The sequence below is a fragment of the Oncorhynchus masou genome, chromosome 28 (genome assembly GCF_036934945.1).
Source record: "Oncorhynchus masou masou isolate Uvic2021 chromosome 28, UVic_Omas_1.1, whole genome shotgun sequence".
NCBI lineage: Eukaryota > Metazoa > Chordata > Actinopteri > Salmoniformes > Salmonidae > Oncorhynchus > Oncorhynchus masou.
This window is the reverse complement of record NC_088239.1, coordinates 34,681,255-34,709,027: the sequence shown is the minus strand read 5'-3', so window position 1 is coordinate 34,709,027 and position 27,773 is coordinate 34,681,255. Positions and strand designations below refer to the sequence as shown.

The 27,773-nt window shown below is 41.7% G+C and overlaps 1 protein-coding gene across 1 annotated transcript in view; it reads right to left on the bottom strand.

The window, feature by feature from the left end:
• The window catches only part of LOC135517530 (cadherin-18-like), a 377,846-nt gene that overhangs the window by 169,539 nt on the left and 180,534 nt on the right, over positions 1-27,773 (bottom strand). The window contains exon 3 of the mRNA XM_064941920.1: positions 5,496-6,064. Within this exon, the coding sequence (XP_064797992.1) occupies positions 5,496-5,732 (237 nt within the window). The 5' untranslated portion in view covers positions 5,733-6,064. The remainder of the gene's footprint in view (positions 1-5,495; positions 6,065-27,773) is intronic.

Genomic DNA, 27,773 nt, shown 5'->3' with positions numbered 1-27,773 from the left:
GATGTGGCACGTCTCACCACTACCTCCTGGGCTGACTTTGAGGCCAAGTTTTCCTCTGCATTTCTCTCTGAGGACTACACCGATGAGTTGGCTGACAGAGTCAGGAATCGAGTGCAAAGAGAGAACGAGAGCATCCGTGACTTTGCATACGTTCACCACTCCCCGTGCAGAATGTGGAAACCTAGCATTGAGGAGGAAGATGTCATTAAGTTGATCTTGAAGAACATCAACCCAATACTAGCCAGTCAACTCAGAGAAAGAGTCACCACTGTCGGTGGACTAGTTCGACTGGGACAGCAGTTCGAGAAGTACAGAGAATGCCAACAGAAATATGAACAGAGAAAGAAACAGACACCCAAACAGTTACCCAAGCCAGACCATCAACAACAGCCAGAGTCTCCAGCCAAGAACCCTCCCGTTTTCTGATGGAGATGTAGCAAAAAGGGACATTCTTCAGCCAGATGTCCAAGTCAGTATCAAGTAAACCCTTCCAGAAACCAGAAGTCACAACAGGCCAACAGACCTAACTCCCTTCAAAGGAACGACCATCATACTGTGGGTGCTTTGACCAGAGCTGAAACCCCAAGAGTCACTGCTTATACCCTCCGTCGACATCCACTTCCTTTCAGTTAATACCGCACCAACTGGTGTTACCCCTGTCCATAGGCCCATGGACAGTGGGTCATCCTAAACACTGCATAATGAGAAACTGCAGAAGGAGATTAAAGGTCCACAATGCAACTTGAAGCCGTGGACAGAAGGTCCACTATATCTGGCTGATGGTGAGGCTAAACGACCACTTCGATGGAGTGAGGTAGAGTTCCGCCTGTGTAACCGCTCCTATATGATTCCTTCAGTTATTCTACATACCAAGAACCTTGCTTTTCCTGTCGTATTGGGAACTGATTTCATGTACTTCAGTGGTGTCCAGATTGATATTGCACACAATTGCTACTGGTTTCTACACAATAAGAGCGAGAAGCATTTCTTCGAATCAGAAGCTACGAATTTACATGGGGTTCAAATGTGTCAGTCTTCTCTGCCATTGCTCCGGTACCACTAACCCTTGGTAATACTTCTGATGATCGCCTTTTACAGACTGTGAGAAGAGCTCAGCTGGAACAGCCAGAGGAGTTAAGGTTGTTGGAACAGCTGCAGAATAACTCTGATGTACATACTTCAAAGATGGGATGCACCGGCTCCTGAAAGCACAACATATTCCATACACAGGAAATGCCAATCAGAAAGAAAAATCCATATCTCAGACTGGCCAATAAAAATAAAAGATTAAGCTGGGCAAAAGAATACAGACACTGAACAGAGGAACTCTGCCTAGAATCCCAGAGTCGCCAAAGCATCCCAGAGTCGCCAAAGAGTTCTATTTTGGTTCATCAGACCAGAGATCATTTCTCCAAAAAGTATGATCGTTGTCCCCATGTACAGTTGCAAACCGTAGTCTGGTTATTTAATGGCGGTTTTGGAGCAGTGGCTTCTTCCTTGCTGAGGGCCTTTCAGATTATATCGATATAGGACTCGTTTTACTGTGGATATAGATACTTCTGTACCTGTTTCCTCCAGCATCTTCACAAGGTCCTTTGCTGTTGTACTGGGATTAATTTGCACTTTTCGCACAAAAGTACATTCATCTCTAGGAGACAGAATGCGTATCCTTCCTGAGCGGTATGACAGTTGCTTGGTCCCGTGGTTTTTATACTTGTGTACTATTGTTTGTACAGATGAACGTGGTAGCTTCAGGCGTTTGGAAATTGTTCCCAAGGATGACCACGCTTGTGGAGGTCTACAATGTTTTTTTCTGATGTCTTTTTTTTGTTTTCCCCATGATGTCAAGCAAAGAGGCAGGCCGGTAGGTAGGCAGGTAGGCCTTGAAATACATCCACAGGTACAAAGGCTAATTGACTCAAATTATGTCAGTTAGCCTATCAGAAGCTTCTAAAGTCATGACATAATTTTCTGTAATTTTCTGTTTAAAAGCACCGTCAACTTAGTGTATGTAAACGTCTGACCCACTGGAGTCATGATACAGTGAATTATAAGTGAAATAATCTGTCTCTAAACAATTGTTGGAAAAATGACTTGTGTCACGCACAAAGTAGATGTCCTATCCGACTTGCCAAAACTATAGTTTTGAAATTTGTAGAATGGTTGAAAAATGTGTTTTAATGACTGTACCCTAAGTGTATGTAAACTTCCGACTTCAACTGTATACTCCGAACTCTGACATTTCTCGTCCTAATATTTATATATTTCTTAATTCCATTCTTTTGCTTTTAGATTTGTGTATATTGTTGTGTGTTGTTGGATATTACTACACTGTTGGAGCTTGGAACACTCACGACACCTGCAATAAGATCTGCTAAACGTCTATGCAAGCAATACAATTTAATTTATGATTCCTTCATGTACTTCATCTGCTTTTTTAAGTTACATTAAAGCTTCAAAAGTCACAAAAAGGGACTTTAGCTGATGTAGATCTCAAAATAACATACTTTCAACGTTTATCCAAAAACCCTACAAAAACGTCACTCATTTCCACACAGGCTTTGTCCAGAGTTAGTGCCTGCAAAAAGACGCCATTTCTAATTTCTCTCTATTCCTACACAAGAAACCTCTCCTTCCACTCCTCCTTTGCAGCTTGCTAGTGTCTGCATTTTTTTTACCAAGCGCAGTGATGAGAACAATATAGTGTTTGAATGTGACGAATGAATCCTCCTCTGTCTTGGCTTAATTAAGGGTCATTCTGTCTCCTAGCCACATTAGGACATGGTACACCAATCCCACAACTACATAATTAAATGTTGGCAAGTTTCTCTCCTGCCGTCAAGAAACATAATCTCTCTCCATCCAAATGTAGCGTGTCAAATTAATGTCTAATAATTTGTATGTCTGTTTTTAACGGCCCTGTTATAATACAGAAAGAATTAGCTGTTCATGTTTGTGTTGCTTTCCTCACCATGTTATCTGAGTCCAAAATGGCGCCATATTCTCTACTGAGAGCAGTACTTTTGACCAGTAGTGCACATTGAAGGGGATAAAGTGCCTTTTGGCACACAACCGTAACTCTCTCTCGCTCTAAGGTAGAGGGATGAAAAGAAGAGTGCCCATTATCTATTAAACATGATAGAGACAGCCAGCCAATCAGAGACATCAAAGGATGAGCAGTAGCTCTATGTAATGTTAATATAATCCACGAAAGTAATTATTCTTTCATGCAATTAGTGACAAACTGAAAAACTGCAATTAAACAACAACGCAGTTTCAATCAGGATGTTCTATTCCCTAATACCCTTGTACTACTTCAGTTAGTCAGCTGCAATAATACAGACAGAACCACAGGAAATGCTGAGAGAATGTTTTGGTGGCACCTTGGGGATTTTTCGGTTCACTCATGCATCTTATAACGTTAGCAACGCCATGTTTCATCACTAAATAACACCTATAAAGATATGTGTTTCCCTGATCTAACACTACTACCCAGGCATCTGTGATATAGCCTTGCTTTCTGGTTGTCATCCCTGTGATCATAACAAACAACTTAGTGGTGATGCTGAGTAATCATATTTAGCGGATATTAGAGGGATTAGGTTGTGTTTTTCTCACTCTCTTTCCACCTCTATCTGTTGTCTCTCTGGACTGCTCTTGCTTTTATATATATATATATATATATATATATATATGTATTTTTTCATTTCACATCATTTTCCCGTCTCTGTATTGAAATGCACACACATGTGCGTGCAGTCAGAGAGAGAGAGAGGAGTGATCCAACTCCCTCGTTCTCTTTCTCTCTGAGTGTGGTTGAAGGGATTAGCTTCTGCCCGAGTGCCTAGAATAATGATCACTGCAGCGGAGAAACACATTTCCACGTTTCAGGAGATAAGGGGGCCAGGCAATCTGTAAGCTGAGGACATACCAAATAAGCCATGGGAAACTGGTTAAGTAACAGAAAAGTCACCATAGCGAACGCAGACCAGACCTGCTGGGTTGCTCTTGCCCTCTGAGCACAAGGTTACGACTGCCAGTCATCTCTAGTGCCTGCCTCTCAGTCTTTGTGACATCCATAATGTCTGATGTGACAGTCTGAGCCCATAGCTGGTATGACATGTAGCTCAGATGTACTGTATAGGCCACTAATGGACCACAGTCTGTGGATATGAATAAGAGTTATGTGTTCTGTTATATTGTATCATTTTTTATGTATATATTGGCAGTAGACTATAAGTTTTATATAAATTGACAAATACAATCAATTCACACTTTAACTATGTAACAAAGAGCCATCCATGGAGCCCCTGTGTAACATGACTCAATTTTGGTACTAGGGTTAATTGAAACAAACAAAGATGTTATATTTTTGTAACTGAGAGGTTGCTGTAAAAAGCTCTGTTCACAATTGAATCTTCCCTAAGAGACTAGCATTGGAATTTGGCCTTACTGCTATTAGACCATGGAAATGTACCGAATAACACATTCATGGCAAAACAGATCAAAGGGAAGTATGGTTTGAGGTGTCTGACATGCATCTGAGAGATATAGGAAGCATACAAATAAAAATAAAGGTTCCATGTGTAACCTTGGTCCCAAAAAAGCCTATACATTTTGATTCCTTCTTTTACCGGTCTGTACCGGGTTAGCTTCAGACGAGTCCCGTGAATATAAAACAGAGAACAGGTTAACATTTGTGAGAGTCTCAGCTTTTGATGGTGGAGTCATATTAGTTTGTAGCTTAAACCGCTCAGACTTGACAGACCTTTTTGTGAGCAGATCTATTCGGAGTTGGGACGCCGGTGTCAGCAACTTGAGACAAGTAAGTCCCGTGAAGCTTGTGAGTATCGTGGAGCAAAACGATAGATTATTTGTGAGAATACTGATTTCGGGATGTGACAAATAACCGCTGTAGCTCTGCCACGGCAGTCTCTAGCTTACCCCGACAAATTTTCATGGGTATTTTTTTTTCATTATACTAATTAGATTTTCCCAAAGTGCTAAAACATGACACATACTCGTGAGAAGAACTTGGACAGAGTAGACGTCTTATTGTCTTAACAAAATTAACGAGTGAGATTGAATCTACAAACCCAATGCCACCCTATCCCATACATAGTGCACTATTTTTGACCCGAGCCCTACGGGCCTTGTTCAAATGTAGTGCACTATACAAGGAAAATGGTGCTATTTTGGATGCACATTTGGTTTCAACATAAGTAGACAGAACAAAAGCATCCAGACTACCAACAAGGCAAATCCCCTTAAGAATAGAACCTGTAACTGCCGCAATGTATTTCCAATAGACAAAACTACCGTGCAGAAAAACACCACATTCGACCAGGGCCTCTAGAGATCTGGTCAAAATTAGTGCACCATGTTGGACATACAGTAGTGTGTCATTTGAGACACAGCCAGAGCCAAGTTTCCTTGGAATGGAATAAGCTGTTGTTTACAAACATACTGTGAAGTAGGGCAAAACAATACGATACCTTTCCCACGTATTGAGTGTCCGGTCCTATGTGTTCTTCTAAAACAAAGAATTGGTTCCAGATCCAGCCACGTTTAGGCCTGTGGTGCACTTCTGTCTCACCATTGGCCAGTTTGGTCTGGTTCTTGGCGATGGTCACTTTGTCTGCTGGGATATGATGGCTAGCCCCATAGCACCTCTGGATGAAGCAAAGGCAGACCAGTATGTGACAAAGACAAGAGGTGGTGGATTTCCTCATGGTGGTGCCTCAGTGTGGTATCCCAGCGTGCTTTGCGCTATGTGTGAAGGTCCTCCCACCACCGCCACCACCACCGGCCACCGCTGCAGCCTCACGTGGCTGGCGGTTTCGATGGATAGATGAGGGTGGCGCTAAATCCAAACTGGGGAAGGCCTGGTCCGTGCAACGATAGAGTCTCTAAGGTTCATGGTCTAACTGTCAATTGTGGAGAATCAAGGCAAGCTTCACTTACATCATGGAACAGCCAGGGTCTAGAGTAGAAAATGGACGGACAATGACTTTTGTAGTTTTACCAGAAACTGGAGTTGATTATGGTGACCATTCTGTCTTTCCTGGAAGAGAGAGAGATATAGAGGGATTAATTACATTTCATGCATTTTAACTTCCTTAAATCCCCTCAAAATAAATTGGACCCGGCCATAAAAATACTTGACACACAGAGAAAGTATTTCAAATAGATGACTTTCAATGCAGAAAAGAGGCCTCCATCTCCTTACATTCTTGTTCTAAAAACAGATAATGTTGGATGTGGTGAGTCTTTATTTATTCATAAGTTGTCTGTGCCTGTGAGGTCAGAGAGATATATTGCACTCTATTTCCTTAATAGTGTGTATGGAATAATAGGGTGTCATATGGGACTCATTATTGATATTTGCTGTATAAAAGTGCCCACTGAGATCTGATGATCCATGTACTGTATAAAGCCTGAATGGACCTATACTGCAGTGGCTCACATAGGACATGAGTTTTGCCGCAGTTGGGGGAGTCAAGGAACCTACCAAGAGATGGCGTCTAAGAGCTTTCAGCTGCTGGAGCCTACAGTATGTGACTACAGAATCCTATATTCCAAAGTGGGTCTTCCACCACCATTTAAAAAATTCATTTTGACATCCAACACAACCACAAATCTATTATTTACCAAGTAATGACATCTTGATGTGGTATATTGAGAGTACAAAAACTTTGATTTGATTTTAAGTGTACATAGCTACAGTGGCTTGCGAAAGTATTCACCCCACTTAGCATTTTTCCTATTTTGTTACCTAACAACAATGCATTAAAATAGATTTATTGGGAGTTTGTATCATTTGATTTGCACTACATGCCTACCACAAGTCCCTTGGGGTAGGTCTCTATAATCTTGGCACATCTAGCCACTGGGATCTTTCCCCATTGTTCAAGGTAAAACTGCTCCAGCTCCTACAAGTTGGATGGGTTCCGCTGGTGTACAGCAATCTTTAAGACACAGATTTTCAATTGGATTGAGGTCTGGGCTTTGACTAGGCCATTCCAAGACATGTAAATGTTTCCCCTTAAACCACTCGAGTGTTGCTTTAGCAGAATGCTTAGGGATATTGTTCTGCTGGAAGGTGAACCTCTGTCCCAGTCTCAAATCTCTGGAATACTGAAACAGGTTTCCCTCAAGAATTTCCCTGTATTTAGCTCCATCCATCATTCCTTCTATTCTGACCAGTTTCCCAGTCCCTGCCATTGAAAAACATCCCCACAACATGATGCTGCCACCACCATGCTTTACTGTGGGGATGGTATTCTCGGGGTGATGCGAGGTGTTGGGTTTGTGCCAGACATAATGCCTTCATTGATGGCCAAAAAGCTCAACTTTAGTATCATCTGACCAGAGTACCTTCTTCCATATGTTTAGGAGTCTCCCACATGCCTTATGGTGAACACCAAACATGTTTGCTTATTTTGTTCTTTAAGCAATGGCTTTTTTCTGGCCACTCTTCGGTAAAGGCCAGCTCTGTGGAGTCCACAATTTAAAGTGGTCCTATGGACAGATACTCCAATCTCCGCTGTGGAGCATTCAGGGTTATCTTTGGTCTCTTTTTTGCTTCTCTGATTAATGCCCTCCTTGCCTGGTCTGAGAGTTTTGGTGGGCGGCCCTCTCTTGGCAGGTTTGTTGTGGTGCCATATTCTTTCCATTTTTTTAGTAATGGATTTAATGGTGCTCTGTGGGATGTTCAACGTTTCTGATATTTTCTTATAACCCAACCCTGATCTGTACTTCTCCACAACTTTGTCCCTGAACTGTTTAGAGAGCTCCTTGGTCTTCATGGTTCCGCTTGCTTGGTGGTGCCCCTTGCTTAGTGGTGTTGCAGACTCTGGGGCCTTTCAGAACAGGTATATATATATAGAGAGAGAGAGATCATGTGACAGATCATATGACGCTTAGATTGCACACAGGTGGACTTTATTTAACTAATTATATGCCTTCTGAAGGTAGTTAGTTGCACCCGATCTGATTTAAGGGCTTCATAGCAAAGGGGGTGAATATATATGCACGCACCACTTTTCATTTTATATTTTGTATAATTTTTTGAAACATGCTATTTTTCTCATTTCACTTCACCAATTTGGACTATTTTGTGTATGTCCATTACATGAAATAAAAATAAATTTAAATTACAGGTTGTAATGCAACAAAATAGGAAAAACGCCAAAGGGGATGAATACTTATCCAAAGCACTGTATAAGATCTGACAAGCATCAAAGGCAAACTCGCTCTCTTTAACCTTACCATCCGTTGGCATGACATAAACAATTTCAGAATTAGGAATTAATACAGTCATAGATGTCACACTTTGGGGGATAATTGTAATGCTTCTCGTTGGTGGAAGGAGAGGAGGACCAAAATGCAGCATGGTAAGTGTTCGTCATGTTTTAATTGAACAAACTGAACACTACACAAAATAATAACGAAGAGAAAACAAAACAGTTCTGCCAGGTGAACAGACACTAAACAGAAATTAATCACCCACAACCCAAATGGGGAAAACAGGCTACCTAAGTATGATTCTCAATCAGAGACAACGATCGATAGCTGCCTCTGATTGAGAACCATACCAGGCCAAACACAGAAATACATCATAGAATAAAGGACATAGACTACCCACCCCAATTCACGCCCTGACCAAACTAACACAAAGACAAAAAAAAGGAAGGTCAGAACGTGACAATAATCAGCAAAATCCCTTTAAAACATTAAATAAATGGATTTAAAATACACCTAGAAGAATCCTTTACTAATCTGCTTATTTCGAAACCATCACTACATGTAAGTGATGGCGCTTTTAGAAATGCTTGCAAATGTATTAACAATAAAAAACAGAAATACCTTATTTACATAAGTATTCAGACCCTTTGATATGAGGCACAAAATTGAGCTCAGGTGCATCCTGTTTCCATTGATCATCCTTGAGATGTTTCCACATGTGGTAAATTGAATGGACATGATTTGGAAAAGGTACACACCTGTGTATATATAAGGTCCCACAGATGACAGTTCATGTCAGAGCAAAAACCAAGCAATGAGGTTGAAGGAATTGTCCGTAGAGCTCAGAGACAGGATTGTGTTGAGGAACAGATCTGACGAAGGGTACCAAAACATTCCTGTAGCACTGAAGGTCCCCAAGAAGTGGCCTTCATCGTTCTTACATGGAAGAAGTTTGGAACCACCAAGACTCTTTATAGAGCTGGATGTCCGGCCAAACTGAGCAAACGGGGGAGAAGGGCCTTGGCTAGGGAGGTGAGTACCCAATGGACAACCATCTCTGCAGCACTCCACAAATCAGGCGTTTATTGTAGAGTGGTCAGAAGGAAGCCACTCCTTGGTAAAAGGCACATGACTGCCCACTTGGATTTTGCCAAAGGCACCTAAAGAACTCTCTGACCATGATAAACACGATTCTCTGGTCTGATGAAACCAAGATTGAACTCTTCAGCCTGAATGCCAAGAGTCACGTCGGGAGGAAACCTGGCACCATCCCTACGGTTATGCATGCTGGTGGCAGCATCAGCTTTGGTGATGTTTTTCAGCGGCAGGGACTGGGAGACGAGTCAGGATCGAGGAAAAGATGAATGGAGCAAAGTACAGACAGGATCTTGATGAAACCTGCTCCAGAGCACTCAAGACCTCAGACTCGGGGGCGAAGGTTCACCACCGAACAGAACAACGAACCTAAGCACACAGCCAAGACAATGCAGGAGTGGCTTCGGGACAAGTCTCTGAATGTCCTTGAGTGACCCAGCCAGAGCTCAGACTTGAATCCGATCTAACAGCCGATCGAACATTTTCAGAAACCTGAAAATAGCTGTGCAGTGACACTCCCCACTCAAACTGACAGAGCTTGAGAGGATCTACAGAGAAGAATGGGAGAAACTCCCCGAATACAGGTATGCCAAGGTTGAAGCGTCATACCCAAGAAGACTCAAGGATGTAAACGCTGCCAAAGGTGCTTCTACAAAGAACTGAGTAACGGGTCTGAATTCTTATGTAAACGTATTATTTCATTATTTGTTAATACATTTGCTGAAATTTCTAAACCTGTTTTTGCTTTGTCATTATGAGGTATTGTGTGTAGATTGATGAGGGAAGAAACCGATATAATACATTTTAGAATATGGCTGTAATGTAATAAAATGTGGTATGTCAAGGGGTCTGAATACTTTCAGAACACACTGTACATTCTACATGTTTGGCACACGTCAACAACTCAGTTAATGTCATAAGACATCACCATACTTAAAAAAACAAATCTCAATTCATGTTGACAGGAGGAAGGTAGTTTGATGGTCACATTTGGTCACTTTACAAAGGGCCTAAATCCATCTCTAACACATAAATAGAGTAATGATCACGATGGATGAGTTTTTGCAATGATATGTAAATAATACAAGCTTCAGGTTCAATTACTTGACAAGGCCTTTGATGCCTATGTTGAGTGGTTCAACCATAATATACAGTCCAACTACTGTAGCAAACTATCTCCAACTACCCTATGTTAGACTTGTGTGAGCATGTGTAGGCCTATTCCATTGTCAATGGTTTTAGGCTGGCACCCTCCTGTATTGCTCTTCAATCAAAGTGCTATTTGTGTGGTAATCACGCTGATTGTCTGAAATCTCAGTTGTACCTCCAGTCATTAAACCAGCAGTAGCTGGATTTTCGTTGGGTACTTTTAGAATATGATTGTTTTGAATAGTCGTATTAATATAATAGTTCAATAAAAAAAATGCCTTTGCACCCGATGAAACGGGACCATATTCTTCTATCCAGATGAACACAAATATGATTGAAGGAAATGCTTACTCGCAGATGTTTCTCCTTGTAATGTGCTAAATGATGAGGTGAATGGTTAAAAACAACTGAACGAGGGAGTAAGGGAGAGATAGAGATAACGAGTGGGGGGGGGGGGCAGGGAGAAAGAGTATGAGAAAGAGGGAATAGAGAAGAAAAGGGAGAATGAGACACAGATCGAGAAAGAGAGAGCGAGGGAGAGACGGAGCCTTGGCTTGAGAGCACTTGCACTGCCTTGTGCTGATGTCAAACTTCAGATAGCGGAGGAGTGGGCAGGTCAAACACATAACACAGTACTGCTGTTCTGTCATCAAGGCAGAGAGGATGGAAACAAAAATAATAGAAAAGTCTCTTAACTTTACACCTCCCATTGATAGACAAAATGTTGTTGTAAGGTCTGTTCTCACATAGCCAAAATTACGTATTTTTTGCACAACCACTGGCAGAAGGAAAGCAGAGATGAGAGACGAGAGAGGACAGCAAAACAGGAAAAATAAGAACTTGGGAGGCAATGTAATGCTGTTTAGAAATGATATATGTACCAAATGAGCTTAATGTTAATTGGAAAACGTGTCTATCAATTTGTTTTCAAACACATCTGCATTTGTATGCATCATAATATGGTGTTAAGGGTTTAAATTATTATTTTTATATCAGGAGAGAGGACCAGACTTGAACTCAACACTTAACTACTGTAGTTGCCTTCCTAGCAACTCAACAAGGATCAGTTCCTACATGATTCCATATGTGTTATTTCATAGTTTCGATGTCTTCACTATTATTCTATAATGTAGAACATTTAAAAAAATAAAGAAAACCACTGGAATGAGTAGGTGTGTCCAAACCTAAAGGTAGAGACAATAAGAAGACACGGTGGCAGAATAAATTTAACCACACCTTTGTTTTTGTCACAAAACCATTAGCAACCTCTGTCCAGTGAAGTCCACAAAGCACATTGCATACAGCATGGTAGTGCAAGCTAACTTTTTCAACATTTTCAGAACACAAATTCCAAAAAGCTTTGGGACACTAAAGTCCATGGAGAGTAAAAGCACCCAGCTGCCCACTGCACTGAGGCTAGGAAACACTGTCACCACCGTTAAATCCACGATAATCGAGAATTACAATAAGCATTTTTCTGCCACTGTCCTTGCTTTCCACCTGGCTACCCCTATCCCGGCCGACAGCTCTGAACCCCCCGCAGCAACTTGTCCAAGCCCCCCCCCCCGCTTCTTCTTCACCTAAATCCAGATAGCTGATGTTCTGAAAGAGCTGCAAAATCTGGACCCTTACAGATCAGCTGGGCTAGACAATCTCTTTCTAAAATTATCCGCCGAAATTGTTGCAAACACCTAATACTTGCCTGTTTAACCTCTCTTTTGTATCGTCTGAGATCCCTAAAGATTGGAAAGCTGCCACGGTCATCCCTCTCTTCAAAGGGGGAGACACTCTAGACCCAAACTGTTATAGACCTATATCCATCCTGCCATGCCTTTCTAAAGTCTTCGAAAGCCAAGTTAATAAACAGATCACCGACCATTTAGAATCCCACCGTACCTTCTCCGCTATACAATCCGGTTTCGGAGCAGGTCATGGTTCAATTCTCGGGCCGACTCTTTTCTCTGTATATATCAATAATGTCGCTCTTGCTACTGGTGATTCTCTGATCCACCTCTATGCAGACAACACCATTCTGTATACTTCTAGCCCTTCTTATGACACTGTGTTAACAAACCTCCAGACGAGCTTCAATGCCATACAACACTCCTTCTGTGGCCTCCAACTGGTCTTAAATGCTAGTAAAACTAAATGCATGCTTTTAAACAAATCGCTGCCAGCACCCTCCCACCCTGGTTAGACTGTGAACACTCCTTCCAGACTCACATTAAGCATCTCCAATCCAAAACTAAACCTGGAATTGGCTTCCTATTACGCAACAAAGCCTCCTGAACACATGCTGCTAAACATACCCTCGTAAAACTGACTATCCTTCCGATCCTTGACTTCGGTGATGTAATTTACAAAATAGCCTCCAACACTCTACTCAGCAAATTGGATGTACTGTAGTCTATCACAGTGACAACCATTTTGTCACCAAAGCCCTATATACTACCCACCACTACGACCTGTATGCTCTCGTTGTCTGGCCCTCGCTTCATACTCGTCGCCAAACTCACTGGCTCCAGGTAAGTCTTTGCTAGGTAATACCCCGCCTTATCTCAGCTCGCTGGTCACCGTAGTAACACCCACCCCGTAGCATGCGCTCCAGCAGGTATATTACACTGGTCATCCCCAAAGCCAACTCCTCCTTTGGCCGCCTTTCCTTACATTTCTCTGATGCCAATGACTGGAATGATTTCTTTTTAAATCACTGAAGCTGGAGACCTATATCTCCCTCCCTAACTTTAAGCATCATCTGTCTGAGCAGCTTACCAATCACTGCACCTGCACACAGCCCATCTGTAAATATCCCACCCAACTACCTCATTCTCCAAATTGTTATTTATTTTTGCTCTTTTTCCACCCCAGTATTTCTACTTGCACATCATCATCTGCACATCTATCACTCCAGTGTTAATGCTAAATTGTAATTATTTCGCCACTATGGCCTATTTAATGCCTTACCTCCCTAATCTTACATTTGCAGACATTGTATATAGATTTTTCTATTGTGTTTTTTTCTACTGTGTTATTGACTATACGTCTGTGTTGTTGTTTTTGTCGCACTGCTTTGCTTAATCTTGGCCAGGTCGCAGTTGTAAATGAGAACTTATTCTCAACTGGCCTACCTGGTTAAAAAAAGGTCTAAAAAAATCAACTATTGATTTAGAAACACAGACAATTACCGCAGGAGCTGCCTCCACTATTCCAACACCATTTCAATTTCAACATCATCATATCACCTCTGCTTAGTCTAATACAGTGACATCTAAATGATAACAAAAACAATTTAGTTGAATCAACGTAAGCTAAATGTGATGTGGCTGTCCGTGGTTCTGATTTCTGTGTGTGTGTGCACATTCATGTAAGTAGAAAAACATGTTGACTCACCCTACTTGAAGCGAAACGACAATGCTATCCTCTATTTCATGTTGACGAAACACTCTGTCATACAGTACACACTTTTATTTTTTGTTGTTTAAACTACCTATCAAAAATGTTTGCTCGCTAAACTAACTTCCATTCAAGGGCAACTTTAAAATCAGCCTTCTGCATCTAGCTACTGTACATATTGAACTTCCATCTTCCATTCCATCCTGGGTGGCAACATTGTAATACTTGTTTGGACCAAGCGGCATCATATAGATGGCCTACACGTAAAGAGACTGAGGGGCGCTGTTTTACTTGCTAAGATGCTTTCCGCCTCTTGTAAATTTAAGAAGAATTATGAAGCTCAGAGTGACGAAAGATCAATTACAGTATGTTCTGTATTTACATCTTTTGAATTGGTCATTTTTTGAGGGGAGCCTGGCTTACCGGCCACTGCATTGCGCATAGGCTTGTGTGCGGCTTCTCGGTTCTCAACGAACATTTCTTATGCTTACGTTGCTTCCAGAGACTGTTTGGATAATGGTAGTGAGTGTTGCAACCTAGGATAGACAATATTTACCCTACTTGCTTCAGCACCATTGTTGCTCCTAGGCAGCTCTAGCAGGGCAGAATTTTGACAATCCTATTGATGTGCCATGTTGATAGTCACTGAGCTTCTCAGTAAGGCCATTCTACTGCCAATGTTTGTCTACGGAGATTGCATGCCGGTGTGCTCGATTTTATACACCCGTCAGCAACGGGTGTGGCAGAAATAGCAGAATCCACGAATTTGAAGGGGTGTCAAAATATAGTGCACCTGCTTTCACAACATTTCCTCTCTGCCCATTTCCTCTCTGCCCTCAGCTCCAAGTTGAGGATATGCTTCACCTCAGGGCATCTGTGGTCCTTTCCCAGCGAGCTCTCCCGAGTGCATTTTTCCCCGACTATCCACGGCTTCGCTGAATGCATCACATTCAAGCTGCATGCCCGCTCCTCAGTGGACCCATGGGGCCCATGCCACCAACCATCTCATCCGAGTCCCAGCAAATAATCCATCGCAGATACAGTAATTCATTTTTACATAGTTCCTGTTCCATATCATATGTCTGCCAACTCCGTAGACCTTTTAATATTAGATGTGCTGGCATTCTCAGCACATAGCCGCAAGCTACATTTTGCCGTTTAAAACATCTGTTGTAAGCCTTTTCCCTATAATTATTTTTTAATTTCCACATTTTATTAATTAAGCCATCATAAAGATTTTGTCCAGATTCATGTTTACCACAGTCCATGTGATGGCAGGCCAGAATTTCAACCATATTTTGGCCACATACAGTCATCCTGCAGACTGCCTATATCCTTCATATATGTAATCTTCATGTCATTGGCATGGCGTCCGTCCAGCCATGATTGTTATCTCTCTTTTGTTATTTTGTTCTCTTCTTCATGCCCCTTTTCTTCTATTAATCTACTTCACCCTCTCTCTGGTCGGTTGACTACGGCTGCACCCCCCCCCCCCTGGAGGGACCACCTCCTCCAATGTTTCCTACTGCATGATGACACTACTCACCCAATCGCCACCACTACTCACCCATCACCACCCCTGCTGCCTCTATTGCCACATTCGGTTCACCACTACCAACTCGGCGTCCAAGCCTCAGATCAGGCCTCTTGCTACTACTTTTCTCTCCAGCCACACTGAACCCATGAACGCTACTGTGTCTTCTCTACATTCACAGCCTCTAGCAGCTCTCCCCCTCTCAGATCCTGCTGGCACTGTGTCCACTACACCCATGGTGACACACCGTCCCTCTCCACCAGTGATGATCTCCATATATGTTTGGTCCCACTAGGAGTTGGATGATTACCACTCTATTGTTATTGATCTGGCTGTTTTGGTGGCGCAACAATCTACTTATATCATTGCCTGTTTTCAGCCGTCATTGCCTCAGGCTCTAGCAGTGGAATGTCAGCATGTACTGGGGTGCTCTCAACAGCTCTACTGTCGCCTCTTCACCCGCAGGGTGTTCATCGACCTCTGCGGTTGTCCATCCCACCCTGTCTGTATCCTGTCTGCCACACTCTCATACAACCCTAGATGAATGCATTAGCATATAACATCAGTCATCAGCACCAGATCTAGCACTGCTTTGTCCTCTCTTTCGTGTTATGCTACCTGCATGCTGAGCACAAGCGGAACATGGCAAACCTCTGTTGAACATTTTTGCTGGCAACTAATGACAAGATACTGGAATTCATCAATGCTCTGGTTCTTTCATCAGCGCTGTGGGCTAGCTCTGAGCTACGGTCCACCCAATTCTGCACCCGCCCTGCTACTGATTCTTAATCAGTCCTGGCTTCACCCTCAAGATCATTGGCCCATGATCTTCTGCTGCTACAAAGTTACATGTGTTTGATTCTGAGATTTTGGAGCCTACATGAGATCCTGCAGTATTGCAATATGATAATGGTTGTCAGCCCGAGGTCCAGTAGCTATGTTGCATAGGTAAAATATTGTCATAAAATATAATGAGAGCGAAGCCACCCGGGGGTGCAGTTATGTTGCAGGTGGTTGGCTAGGTTCATGACAGGCTGGTTCATGCTATACTGAACATGTATAAACACAACATGCAACAATTTCAAGATTGCTGCATGTTCATAAACTCAGCAAAAAAAGAATACAGCTCGTTGAGTGTGGTCTTAGTGCCAGCATCGGTTTGTGGTGGTATATAGACGGCTTTGAATAATATACATTGATATGGAAATCATATATGGAAATCAGTCAATTGAAATAAATTCATTACTCCCTACTCTTTGGATTTCACATGACTGGGCAAGGGCGCAGACAAGGGTGGTCCTGGGAGGGTATAGGCCCACCCACTGTGGAGCCAGGCCCAGCCTATCAGAATTAGTTTTTCCCAATAAAATAGCTTTATTTCAGTTTCATCAGCTTTCCGGGTGGCTGGTCTCAGACGAACCCACAGATGAAGAAGCCAGATGTGGAGGTCCTGGGCAGGCGTGGTTAAACGTGATATGTGGTTGTGAGGCCGGTTGGACGTACTGCCAAATTCTCTGAAATGACGCCGGAGTTGATTTATGGTAGAGAGATGAACATTCAATTATCTGGCAACAGCTCTGTTGGACATTCCTGCAGTCAGCATTCCAACTACATGCTCTCTCAAAACCTGAGACAACTGCACCTTTTAGTGACCTTTGATTGTCCCCAGCACAAGGTGCACCTGTATAATGATCATGCTGTTTAATCAGCTTCTAAACAATTCATACACCTGACCCGTGTGGCATATCTTGGCAAAGGAGAAATGCTCACTAACAGGGATGTAAATTAATTTGTGCACAAGCTTTTAACGAAATAGGCTTTTTATGCATATTGCACACTTCTGGGATCTTTTATTTCAGCTCATGAAACATGGAACCAACACTTTACATGTTGCGTTTACATTTTTGTTCAGTATAATTATTATATTATGGTTGCATAGTTGTGCCTTCAGAAAGTATTCATACCCCTTGACTTATTCCACATTTTGTTGTGTTACAGCCTGAATTCAAAATGTATTAAATATATTTTATTTCTTACCCATCTACACACAATACCCCATAATAACAAAGTGAAATAACACATTTACATATGTATCCACGCCCGTGAGTCAATACATGTTCGAATCACCTTCGGAAACGATTACAGCTGTGAGTCTTTCTGGGTGTCTGTAAGAGCATTGCACACCTGGAATGTACAATATTTGCACATTATTATTTTAAAATTCTTCAAGCTGTGAAGTTGGTTGTTGATCATTGCTAGACAGCCATTTTCAAAATTTGCCGTAGATTTTCAAGACGATTTAAGTCAAAACTAACTAGGGCACTCAGGAACATTCAATGACGTCTTGGTAAGCAAATCCATGTAAGCCTTATGGCGCAGGTTATTGTCCTGCTGGAAGGTACATTTGTCTCCCAGTGTCTGTCGGAAAGCAGACAACCAGGTTTTCCTCTTGGATTTGACTTGTGCTTAACTCTATTCTGTTTATTTTTTTTATCATAAACTCCCTAGTCCTTGCTGATGACAAGCATACCCATAACATGATGCAGCACCACATAGCTTGAAAATATGAAGACTGGTTCTCAGTGTTGTGCTGAAATCGCTCCAAACATAATGCTTTGTATTCAGGACATAAATTCAATTTCTTTGCCACATTTTCTGCAGGTTTACTTTAGTGCCTTACTGCAATCAGGATGCATGTTTTGGAATAGTTGTATTCTGTAACAGGTGTCCTTCTTTTCACTCTGTCATTTGGTTATTTTTGTGGAGTAACTACAATGTTGTTGATCAATCCTCAGTTTTCTCCCTTTAAAGTCATAAAACCCTGTAACTGTTTTAAAGTCACTTTTGGCCTCATAATGAAATCTCTGAGCGGTTACATTCCTCTCCGGCAACTGAGTTAGGAAGGAAGAATTTATCTTTGCAATGACCGGGTGTATTGATACACCACATGAATGTAATTAATAACTTCAGCATGCTCAAAGGGATATTTAATGTCTATTTTTTTTAAATACCCAACTACCAATAGGTGTCCTTCTTTGCAAGGCATTTGAAAACGTCCATTGTCTTTGTGGTTGATTCTGTGTTTTGAAATTCACTGCTCGACTGAGGGACATTACAGATAATTGTATGTGTCATACAGAGATGAGGTAGTCATTCAAAAATCATGTTAAACACTATTACATACAGACTGTGTCTATGCAACGTATTTTGTGGCTTGTTAAGCAAATGTTTACTCCTGAACTTTATTAGGCTTTCCATAACAAAGTGGTTGAATACTTATTGACTCAAGACATTTTAGCTTTTCATTTTTTATTAATTTGTCATTTAAAAAAATGATTTATCCTACTGCATTAGAGAGTTGTATGCAATAGGTAAGCATTTCCTCAAATCTAACTTGCCTGTCACTATCACATTGTCCATTGTAGTATCTTCCCATCCTAACTTCCTCTCCCCCCCCCCCCCCACACACAATAATTGAACCGTCTGTGTATAAGATAAACTCAGGCTTTTCTAACGGATGAATTTTAATAAACCCATCAGAGAGCTGATCCAAAACTAACTCACAACAGTCGTGTTCAAGTAATGTGGTATCTGGAGGAAGCATCCGAGTAGCTGCATTACATGGTGTGCTACGTTGTATGATGATGTTAGGAGTCTCCAGTACCGGCCATAGTTTAGTACCGGCCATAGCTTTCTTGCTAATGGGATATTGCTTTGTGCAAGGTGGGGCAACACCTGTCAAGCACACTGGTTCCATATCCAAAGTTCCACAATCGTAAAATAGGTTGTTCAAAGGAGCCTATCCACACCCCTCATCAACCTTCATTGGACCAATAGAAATTGATAATGGTATTGTCTATTTCATATCGTAACCCATTTGCAATTATGTTAGCACAGCTGAAAACTGTTAAAAAGTACCCGCAAAACACCAACATCAACATTGAAGAGGCGACTCCGGGATGCTGGCCTTCTAGGCAGAGTTGCAAAGGAAAAGCCATATCTCAGATTGGCCAATAAAAATAAAAGATTAAGATGGACAAAATAACACAGACACTGGACTGCCTAGAAGTCCAGCATCCCGGAGTCGCCTCTTCACTGTTGACGTTGAGGCTGGTATTTTGCGGGTACTATTTAATGAAGCTGCCAGTTGAGGACTTGTGAGGCGTCTGTTTCTTAAACTAGACACACTAATGTACTTGTCCTCTTGCTCAGTTGTGCACCGGGGCCTCCCGCTCCTCTTTCTGTTTTGGTTAGGGCCAGTTTGCGCTATTCTGTGAAGGGAGTAGTACACAGTGTTGTACAAGATCTTCAGTTTCTTGTCAATTTCTTGCATGGAATAGCGTTCATTTCTCAGAACAAGAATAGACTGATGAGTTTCAGACAAAAGGTTGTTGTTTCTAGCCATTTTGAGCCTGTAATCGAACCCACAAATGCTGATGCTCCCGATACTCAACTAGTCTAATGAAGGCCAGTTTTATTGCTTCTTTAATTAGAACAACAGTTTTCAGCTATGCTAACATAATTGCAAAAGGGTTTTAAAATTATCAAATAGCCTTTTAAAATTATAAACTTGGATTAGCTAACAGTATGTGCCATTGCAACACAGGAGTGATGGCTGCTGATAATGGGCATCTGTAAGTCTATGTAGATTTTCCATTAAAAAAATCATCTGTTTCGAGCTACAGAAGTATTTAAAACACTAACAATGTCTACACTGTATGTAATAGACAAACTTTTGAACGGTAGTGTATATGTTTTGTATAAGAAATGGGCAATACAGTGATTACAGCACCCTTATCTACAGCACCCGTATCTACTAAAATGTCTACTGCAAAGTTGTTAACCATCATGTTCACATATATTCCATTCGATTTCATATGTACAAAAGCTGAGATGGGATGTAAGATGGGGTCTGGTAGTTTCTAGTAGAATTCCTTGCAATAAATCTGGGCCAATGGCAAATAACAAGTAGTCTATTTTAGATTCAACGTATAAACAATTTGGACCAATGAGAACTTGTCATGTAGCTATGATTCCCGGACTGAAATTCCTCCCATGTCACTGACCTATTGATCTTACAGAAAAAACACTATTTCCATTGATCGTTAGTACTCTATTGACCTCTCGTCATCTGCATTGTGTATTTATCTTGACATATTCTACAAAATGTTAACATCATTTCAATTTGACTTCATGGGGTATTGTGTGTAGACCAGTGACATGCCAATTTGAAAATGTTTTTGGTAACAGAACCAATTATATGTTCTGGTACCCTCTGCACATAATTGATGGGGCTGACAGCCAAGCACCTGTAGATAATGACAGTTTTGGTTTCATCATGTAAACAAGGGAGATTTTTCACAGACAAAAAAATCAATGTCTAATAACTATGACCACTTTTGTGGATGACTGTTCCCTTTATTCTTCCACCCTGAGATTGTACATGCTTATCCACCTTCACAACCTCCATGAAGAGATTCAGGAGGAGAGGAGATACTTTTGTTTTCAGGCTACGGGCAGTAAAACCGGCTTCCTGAGTGCCATTCTAACTGAAGTTGAAGCTTTAAAATGAGGAAATGCTTAATTGTCAAACAGACGCCGAACATCCAAATCTGTACAATACATGAATGTCAAACAAGTTAAAGTGTCTTGGGTAAACATTCAGATGCAGCTACATTTATGGATGAAATGAACCATTTCCTTTTTTTTCAGTTTAACTGCGATTGTAATGTTATGTGTGTATGCACAGGTATACACACGGACACAAACAAACCTCCCCCACACATGCAAAAGCCACACCATTTCTTTGCTGTATTGGTCTCACAAATCTTCCTCCCCAACACTTGTGGGTAATTAAAGCATTGAAACAGCAGCATGTTTTAAAAACAGATTAGACTGCGAGGTAATTATTGTGGTGATGACTCCCACTGAGTCATGTGGGCCGACCGCATGGCACAGCCCCTCCTATCACCACCCACCCCCTCTCCCAAAGAACTCTCTGTATACGTTCTCAGCTACATCCCAAATGGCACCGTTTTTGCTATATAATGGCCTTGTCAAAGTAGTGCACTTTATAGTAAATAGGGTGCCATTTAGGATACATGACTCCTGAGCATTCCTCTCCAAAACGCCATCTGTCCTAACCTCGGATCAGTATTACCTGCCTTCCCCTACACACACACACACACACACACACACACACACACACACACACACACACACACACACACACACACACACACACACACACACACACACACACACACACAGACACACATATAGTAAAGTGGAAATGTCTCTCCTGCATCTCCATAACAGTAAATGTCTCTGGGATGAGAGTTCTCAGATGGTGTCATTTTCTTCTGTTTACATGCCAAATTAAACAGAGCTTAATTATCTGTTGCACTAGGAGTCACCTTTCTTGTTGGTGGTAAATTAGAAAACGTCCCTGTACTTTCCAACCGCCCTATATGTCGTTTGGCTTTTTAATGAGAGCTGGGTATAGAGAAGGGAGAATGTCCCATCTGCTGTGTGTATAATGGCTGGGTTCTTGAGTCTTTCTTCATGGCTGTGTCCCAAATAGCACCCTATTCCCTCTGTACTGCACTACTTTTGACCAGAGCCCTGTAGACCGTGGTCAAACGTAGTGCACTATATAGGGAATAGGGTACCATTTGGGACACGTTCTCATCTCTTACAGCACTGCAGGAGTGCCAGGACGTTGCAGACAGCACCCATCTGCTGGCCAATGCAGGGGAAAAAATACTCTCACTTACTCACTCACTCACATAGCCAAGACAAGGTCTGTGTTGGAAATGTTACCATATTCACTATATAGTGCACTACTTTCGACCAGGGCACCATTAGGCGGCTTTGTTATTAATACATGAACAACGATAACATGATGAAATCTTAAATATAACAAGGAGCATGGTAGAGATACTCATGGACAGTAATGTGTTCAAATCCCTGCAGCGCTGGGAATCTTTAGTGTCTGGGAAGCTTAAACTAAGAGTGAAGCTACTGGAGTTTGGCAGCCCTCCCCCATTTTACACATTCTAAATTTGCTGAGTTCTTTTTCCATATATAGTGCACTATCGGAATAGATTGCCATTTGGAACGCAGGCCAGGTTAGCACTATCGATAAGGGGCCCCCTTTCCATCCTCTCTCCTCTCCACAAAGTGCTTCTGGGGCTTTTGCATTAGCCTTTCATACACAGGTAAGTCATCCTGCTGTCAGTTAGACTCCCTGTTGAGAGGAGGTGGTACAGTAGCGAGAGGTGTTTGGTTTCGCATAGCCCCTTGTCGAGCACGCCACGTCTCAAGTGTGCACTGAGACGCAGAAAGTGAGAGAGAGAGAGAGAGAGAGAGAAAGAGAGAGAGAGATCGGGAGAAAGAAAGAGAGAGTAGGAACAAACAAATATACTGGTTCATGTCGGTCGGATTGATAAAGGCTTGGGCAGTAGAGGAGAACTAGGAGACTGCAGGTCGAGCGACAGGTGAAAGGAAAGATTGGAAAGGGTTGAGTGGTAAAAAGGATTGTTTGGAGAATGGGTGAGGTGGAGAAAGAATAGAGCAGGGAAGGAGTGAGACAGGAAAACGGAGAGAGTGTGGAAGGGTTGAGGTGTAAGGTGCGGTGTGGTGAGTGGGTGATGTGTGGACAGCGCCCTGCGCCTCCCCTCATCTTGGGTTTGTGAATTAATAGGGATGCTTGTCCATCTTAGCGTGTTCCAATTTGCATCTCACTCAATCGATTTCCCAATCCCTGCATTGCATATGAAGGGTGCAGGATTTGACAGGCAGGCCGCTCGGCACACTGTTTTATTATCAGTGAAACACATCAGGTCTCCTCTCTCCTCTGACTAGTACAAAAGTTAATTTCCCCCTATATTGGGCCTTTACCTCATGATATTTAATCAGGAATCTCTGCTTGCTAATCTATATGAGGCCGTAGTTACATACAGTATAACAATCAATCTCAGGTTGAATAGTGTGGAGCTAAACTATAATTGAAAGGTTACCCATATCTTTACACTGTCTAGACTGATATCGAATTGATCTTTCTCTTGAAGCCCTTGTGATAGAATAGAATGATGGAGGGGAATAGGTTCAGATAGAAATAACCATAGGTGTATGTCGCATAGGTGTTCCCTTATCCCAGAGTAAGGATTAATAGTCCCATATGAATCACTCCCTGAATGTGGCTAGGAGGCATACCAACATCTTAAATGGTTCATTGAGGTTGGGAGAAAGGTTTTAAACATGTATGGAAGCCTGCAGATGTGTCCCTTTCATAGCACACAGCAAATTGGCCAGTGTTAACTAGTGTTGATTTTGCAATGTAACATTTATAGTGTTGATTGGGGAGTTAAATAAACACTCAGTGTTGTAAAATAACCTGAGTGTTGGTGTTAATAAAACCACACCCATCATTATCATATTTCCCAGCATGCTCTATTGCAGGATGCTTCTTTTAGAATTGTTTGCTTGGATATTGATTGATAAATACATCTCATGCTACTGAAACATAAATAAAGTATATATTTATCTAAACTATTCCAATCTGTTACTTGGATTTATTGCACCCGGTACTGAAAATGTTGTTCCAGTTTAAATGTTAAAGGTAGTCTCATATCTTCAACTCCCAACCCTGAATAGAAATGTCAAAATTTAGCTATGCTCACTATGGCTGGAATCCAATAGGAATTACACATCACTTTACAAGCAAGCATAATGTGATTTGCAGACCTGATGTGGCCCGTAGACTGAGGTTAAGTCCACTGTACAAATATCTCCTCAAGAGAAGGCCTTATGACTTAACAATATATTCACTTAGGATCTCATTTGGTGAAGGCCACAGGACTGAAAATGCATGAATGCAACGAACCATGTCTCTGTCACCAGCAAAACAGTCATGGATGGTACAGGTAAGACAAAAATTCACTTGAAAGGCACCCTGGGAAATATGCAAATAAGGCTTAAAACCCCTGGAGGGCTGAACATTTTCTGGTTTGGGATTTTTGCACCATCCCAGTTATGGCTTTTCAGAGTAGGGGCTGTGGCGTTCATGACATTTTGTCAGTCAGTTATCGTCATGCAAAAGATTGCTGGTCTCACGGTAATTGACCGCTAATTAACATAAACATGTTTAGCGCCTCCACACAATCAAGCTGCTGATGCACACCTTCTGAGCATCTACATTTTAAAAAGTTGAATAAATCCATTTTATAAACACCATCACAATAAATCCATTATTTATTTTAGTCAGGTCAAAGGAAACATTATGATATTTGTTGAATTTTGGAGTATTGGCTAGAGGAAAGACAGAGTATAGGCTAGACCAATAATGTACCAAAGACTATAGCTGCAGGAAGACGTTTGGGGTGGGGTGGGGGTGCTGCAAATGGGGGTGGGGGGACATTTCTTCTAGCGCTGCAGACAGCTGTATCAGTCCAGTAATACAGGACTAGTAAAAGGGCCAGTGCACTACTTTTGTGTCCAGCTCAGCAGAGGGCTATATCTGTCCTAACATGCTAAGCTGGCCCGGTCATTAGGCAGGATTACGTGGTCACCTATGGCAGCAAATTGAAGAGTGAGGCATTTTCTGAGCTAAACTGACCAAGACACACCTCCAACAACACCTATAACCTCACATAATTCTGTCCCAAATAATGACAATTTCTCAGTCAGTGGCATATGGGCTTTTTAGGTGAGCGCTGATGCCACCCTGATATAAGCAGTGCCTACTTTGTCAAAGGCAGGGGCGCAAAATATCTTGCTTGTCCATTCCCAGTGTGCCTCTCCAGGGTGCTGTTAGAGAGACGCATCGTTGCCACGCTCCACCAATGTTCTGTCAATAAAATGATTTAACATAAATCATATAGCATATACAGAATATGGCAGAAAGTGTATGTGGCCTTCTCTGTAGCCTACAGGCTGGAGATAAAATGGATGACAATTTAATGAGACAGACACATTTCACATCATGCAGGTTTCTCCAATCAAATAGCCTAACCTAAATGGTGCCCAAACAACATATCCTAAAAACAGGACAGGTCAATGTAAAATAGACAGTATGGAATGGATAATCAGGCTGCTCAATGCTGATGTCCAGGAGTTTCACTCCATGGGCTAAGTAGTAATGTTTGATTAATCACAGGAATCAAGACTAATAAAGCCAACGCAACAGCCTGTTTTACAAACGGGACCCTAACACGGATGGGCATTCATAAAATTCCATTGTAGGCCGACACTGTAGGCTACACCCCAGTAAGCATGCATGGACCGATGCCGATGTCTTCTGGACGTCTTTTTTTAATCCTGTCCAGAGCAGCAGTCCAGGCCAGCCTTGATTTCCATGTCCACGGACATTGGTTTTTGGTCTGGTCTGGACCAGTCTTGATTGGCCCAAACATAGACATCTATGTTTGGTTCAGAATTGGTCCTTTCTGGACTGGCCTTTATTTGGTCCAAGCATTGACATCTATAAATAAAGCCTTTCATTCAGAACTGAAAATTAACCTGATTTCAATGTCCAGAAAATACGTATTTTCAGCTTTCATTCAGAACCTAAATTGAACCCAATTCAATGTCTGGACAACAAGTCTTTTAGATATCTTTTCAACATAATTTTGCTTACTGGGACTATTGTAGTTTTACTGGGGAAGCAATATTTTTGTCTCAGAATGTCTAGGACCAGGACCAGCCCTGAATACAGTAGTGGTAAACCAGTCCTGGAAAATACAGTAGTACTTTGTGAGAGAAATGTTTTTCCCATGCTGCAGACGGCTATATCAGTTCACTAATACAGGAGTTGTAAAGGACCAGGGCACAACAGTTGTGATACATATTTTTTTTTACATTTCAAAATTAAGATTTTTTTAATATTGACATATACAGTGCCTTGCGAAAGTATTCGGCCCCTTTGAACTTTGCGACCTTTTGCCAAATTTCTGACTTCAAACATAAAGATATAAAACTGTATTTTTTGTGAAGAATCAACAACAAGTGGGACACAATCATGAAGTGGAACGACATTTATTGGATATTTCAAACTTTTTTAACAAATCAAAAACTGAAAAATTGGGCGTGCAAAATTATTCAGCCCCCTTAAGTTAATACTTTGTAGCGCCACCTTTTGCTGCGATTACAGCTGTAAGTCGCTTGGGGTATGTCTCTATCAGTTTTGCACATCGAGAGACTGAATTTTTTTCCCATTCCTCCTTGCAAAACAGCTCGAGCTCAGTGAGCATTTGTGAACAGCAGTTTTCAGTTCTTTCCACAGATTCTCGATTAGATTCAGGTCTGGACTTTGACTTGGCCATTCTAACACCTGGATATGTTTATTTTTGAACCATTCCATTGTAGATTTTGCTTTATGTTTCGGATCATTGTCTTGTTGGAAGACAAATCTCCGTCCCAGTCTCAGGTCTTTTGCAGAATGGTCCTGTATTTGTCTCCATCCATCTTCCCATCAATTTTAACCATCTACCCTTTCCCTGCTGAAGAAAAGCAGGCCCAAACCATGATGCTGCCACCACCATGTTTGACAGTGGGGATGGTGGTCAGGGTGATGAGCTGTGTTGCTTTTACGCCAAACATAACGTTTTGCATTGTTGCCAAAAAGTTCAATTTTGGATTCATCTGACCAGAGCACCTTCAAACTTTAAATTACACTTTTTATGGATATCTTTAAGAAATGGCTTTCTTCTTGCCACTCTTCCATAAAGGCCAGATTTGTGCAATATACAACTGATTGTTGTCCTATGGACAGAGTCTCCCACCTCAGCTGTAGATCTCTGCAGTTCATCCAGAGTGATCATGGGCCTCTTGGCTGCATCTCCGATCAGTCTTCTCCTTGTATGAGCTGAAAGTTTAGAGGGACGGCCAGGTCTTGGTAGATTTGCAGTGGTCTGATACTCCTTCCATTTCAATATTATCGCTTGCACAGTGCTCCTTGGGATGTTTAAAGCTTGGGAAATCTTTTTTTATCCAAATCCGGCTTTAAACTTCTTCACAACAGTATCACGGACCTGCCTGGTGTGTTCCTTGTTCTTCATGTTGCTCTCTGCACTTTTAACGGACCTCTGAGACTATCACAGTGCAGGTGAATTTATACGGAGACTTGATTACACACAGGTGGATTGTATTTATCATCATTAGTCATTTAGGTCAACATTGGATCATTCAGAGATCCTCACTGAACTTCTGGAGAGAGTTTGCTGCACTGAAAGTAAAGGGGCTGAATAATTTTGCACGCGCAATTTTTCAGTTTTTGATTTGTTAAAAAAGTTTGAAATATCCAATAAATGTCGTTCCACTTCATGATTGTGTCCCACTTGTTGTTGATTCTTCA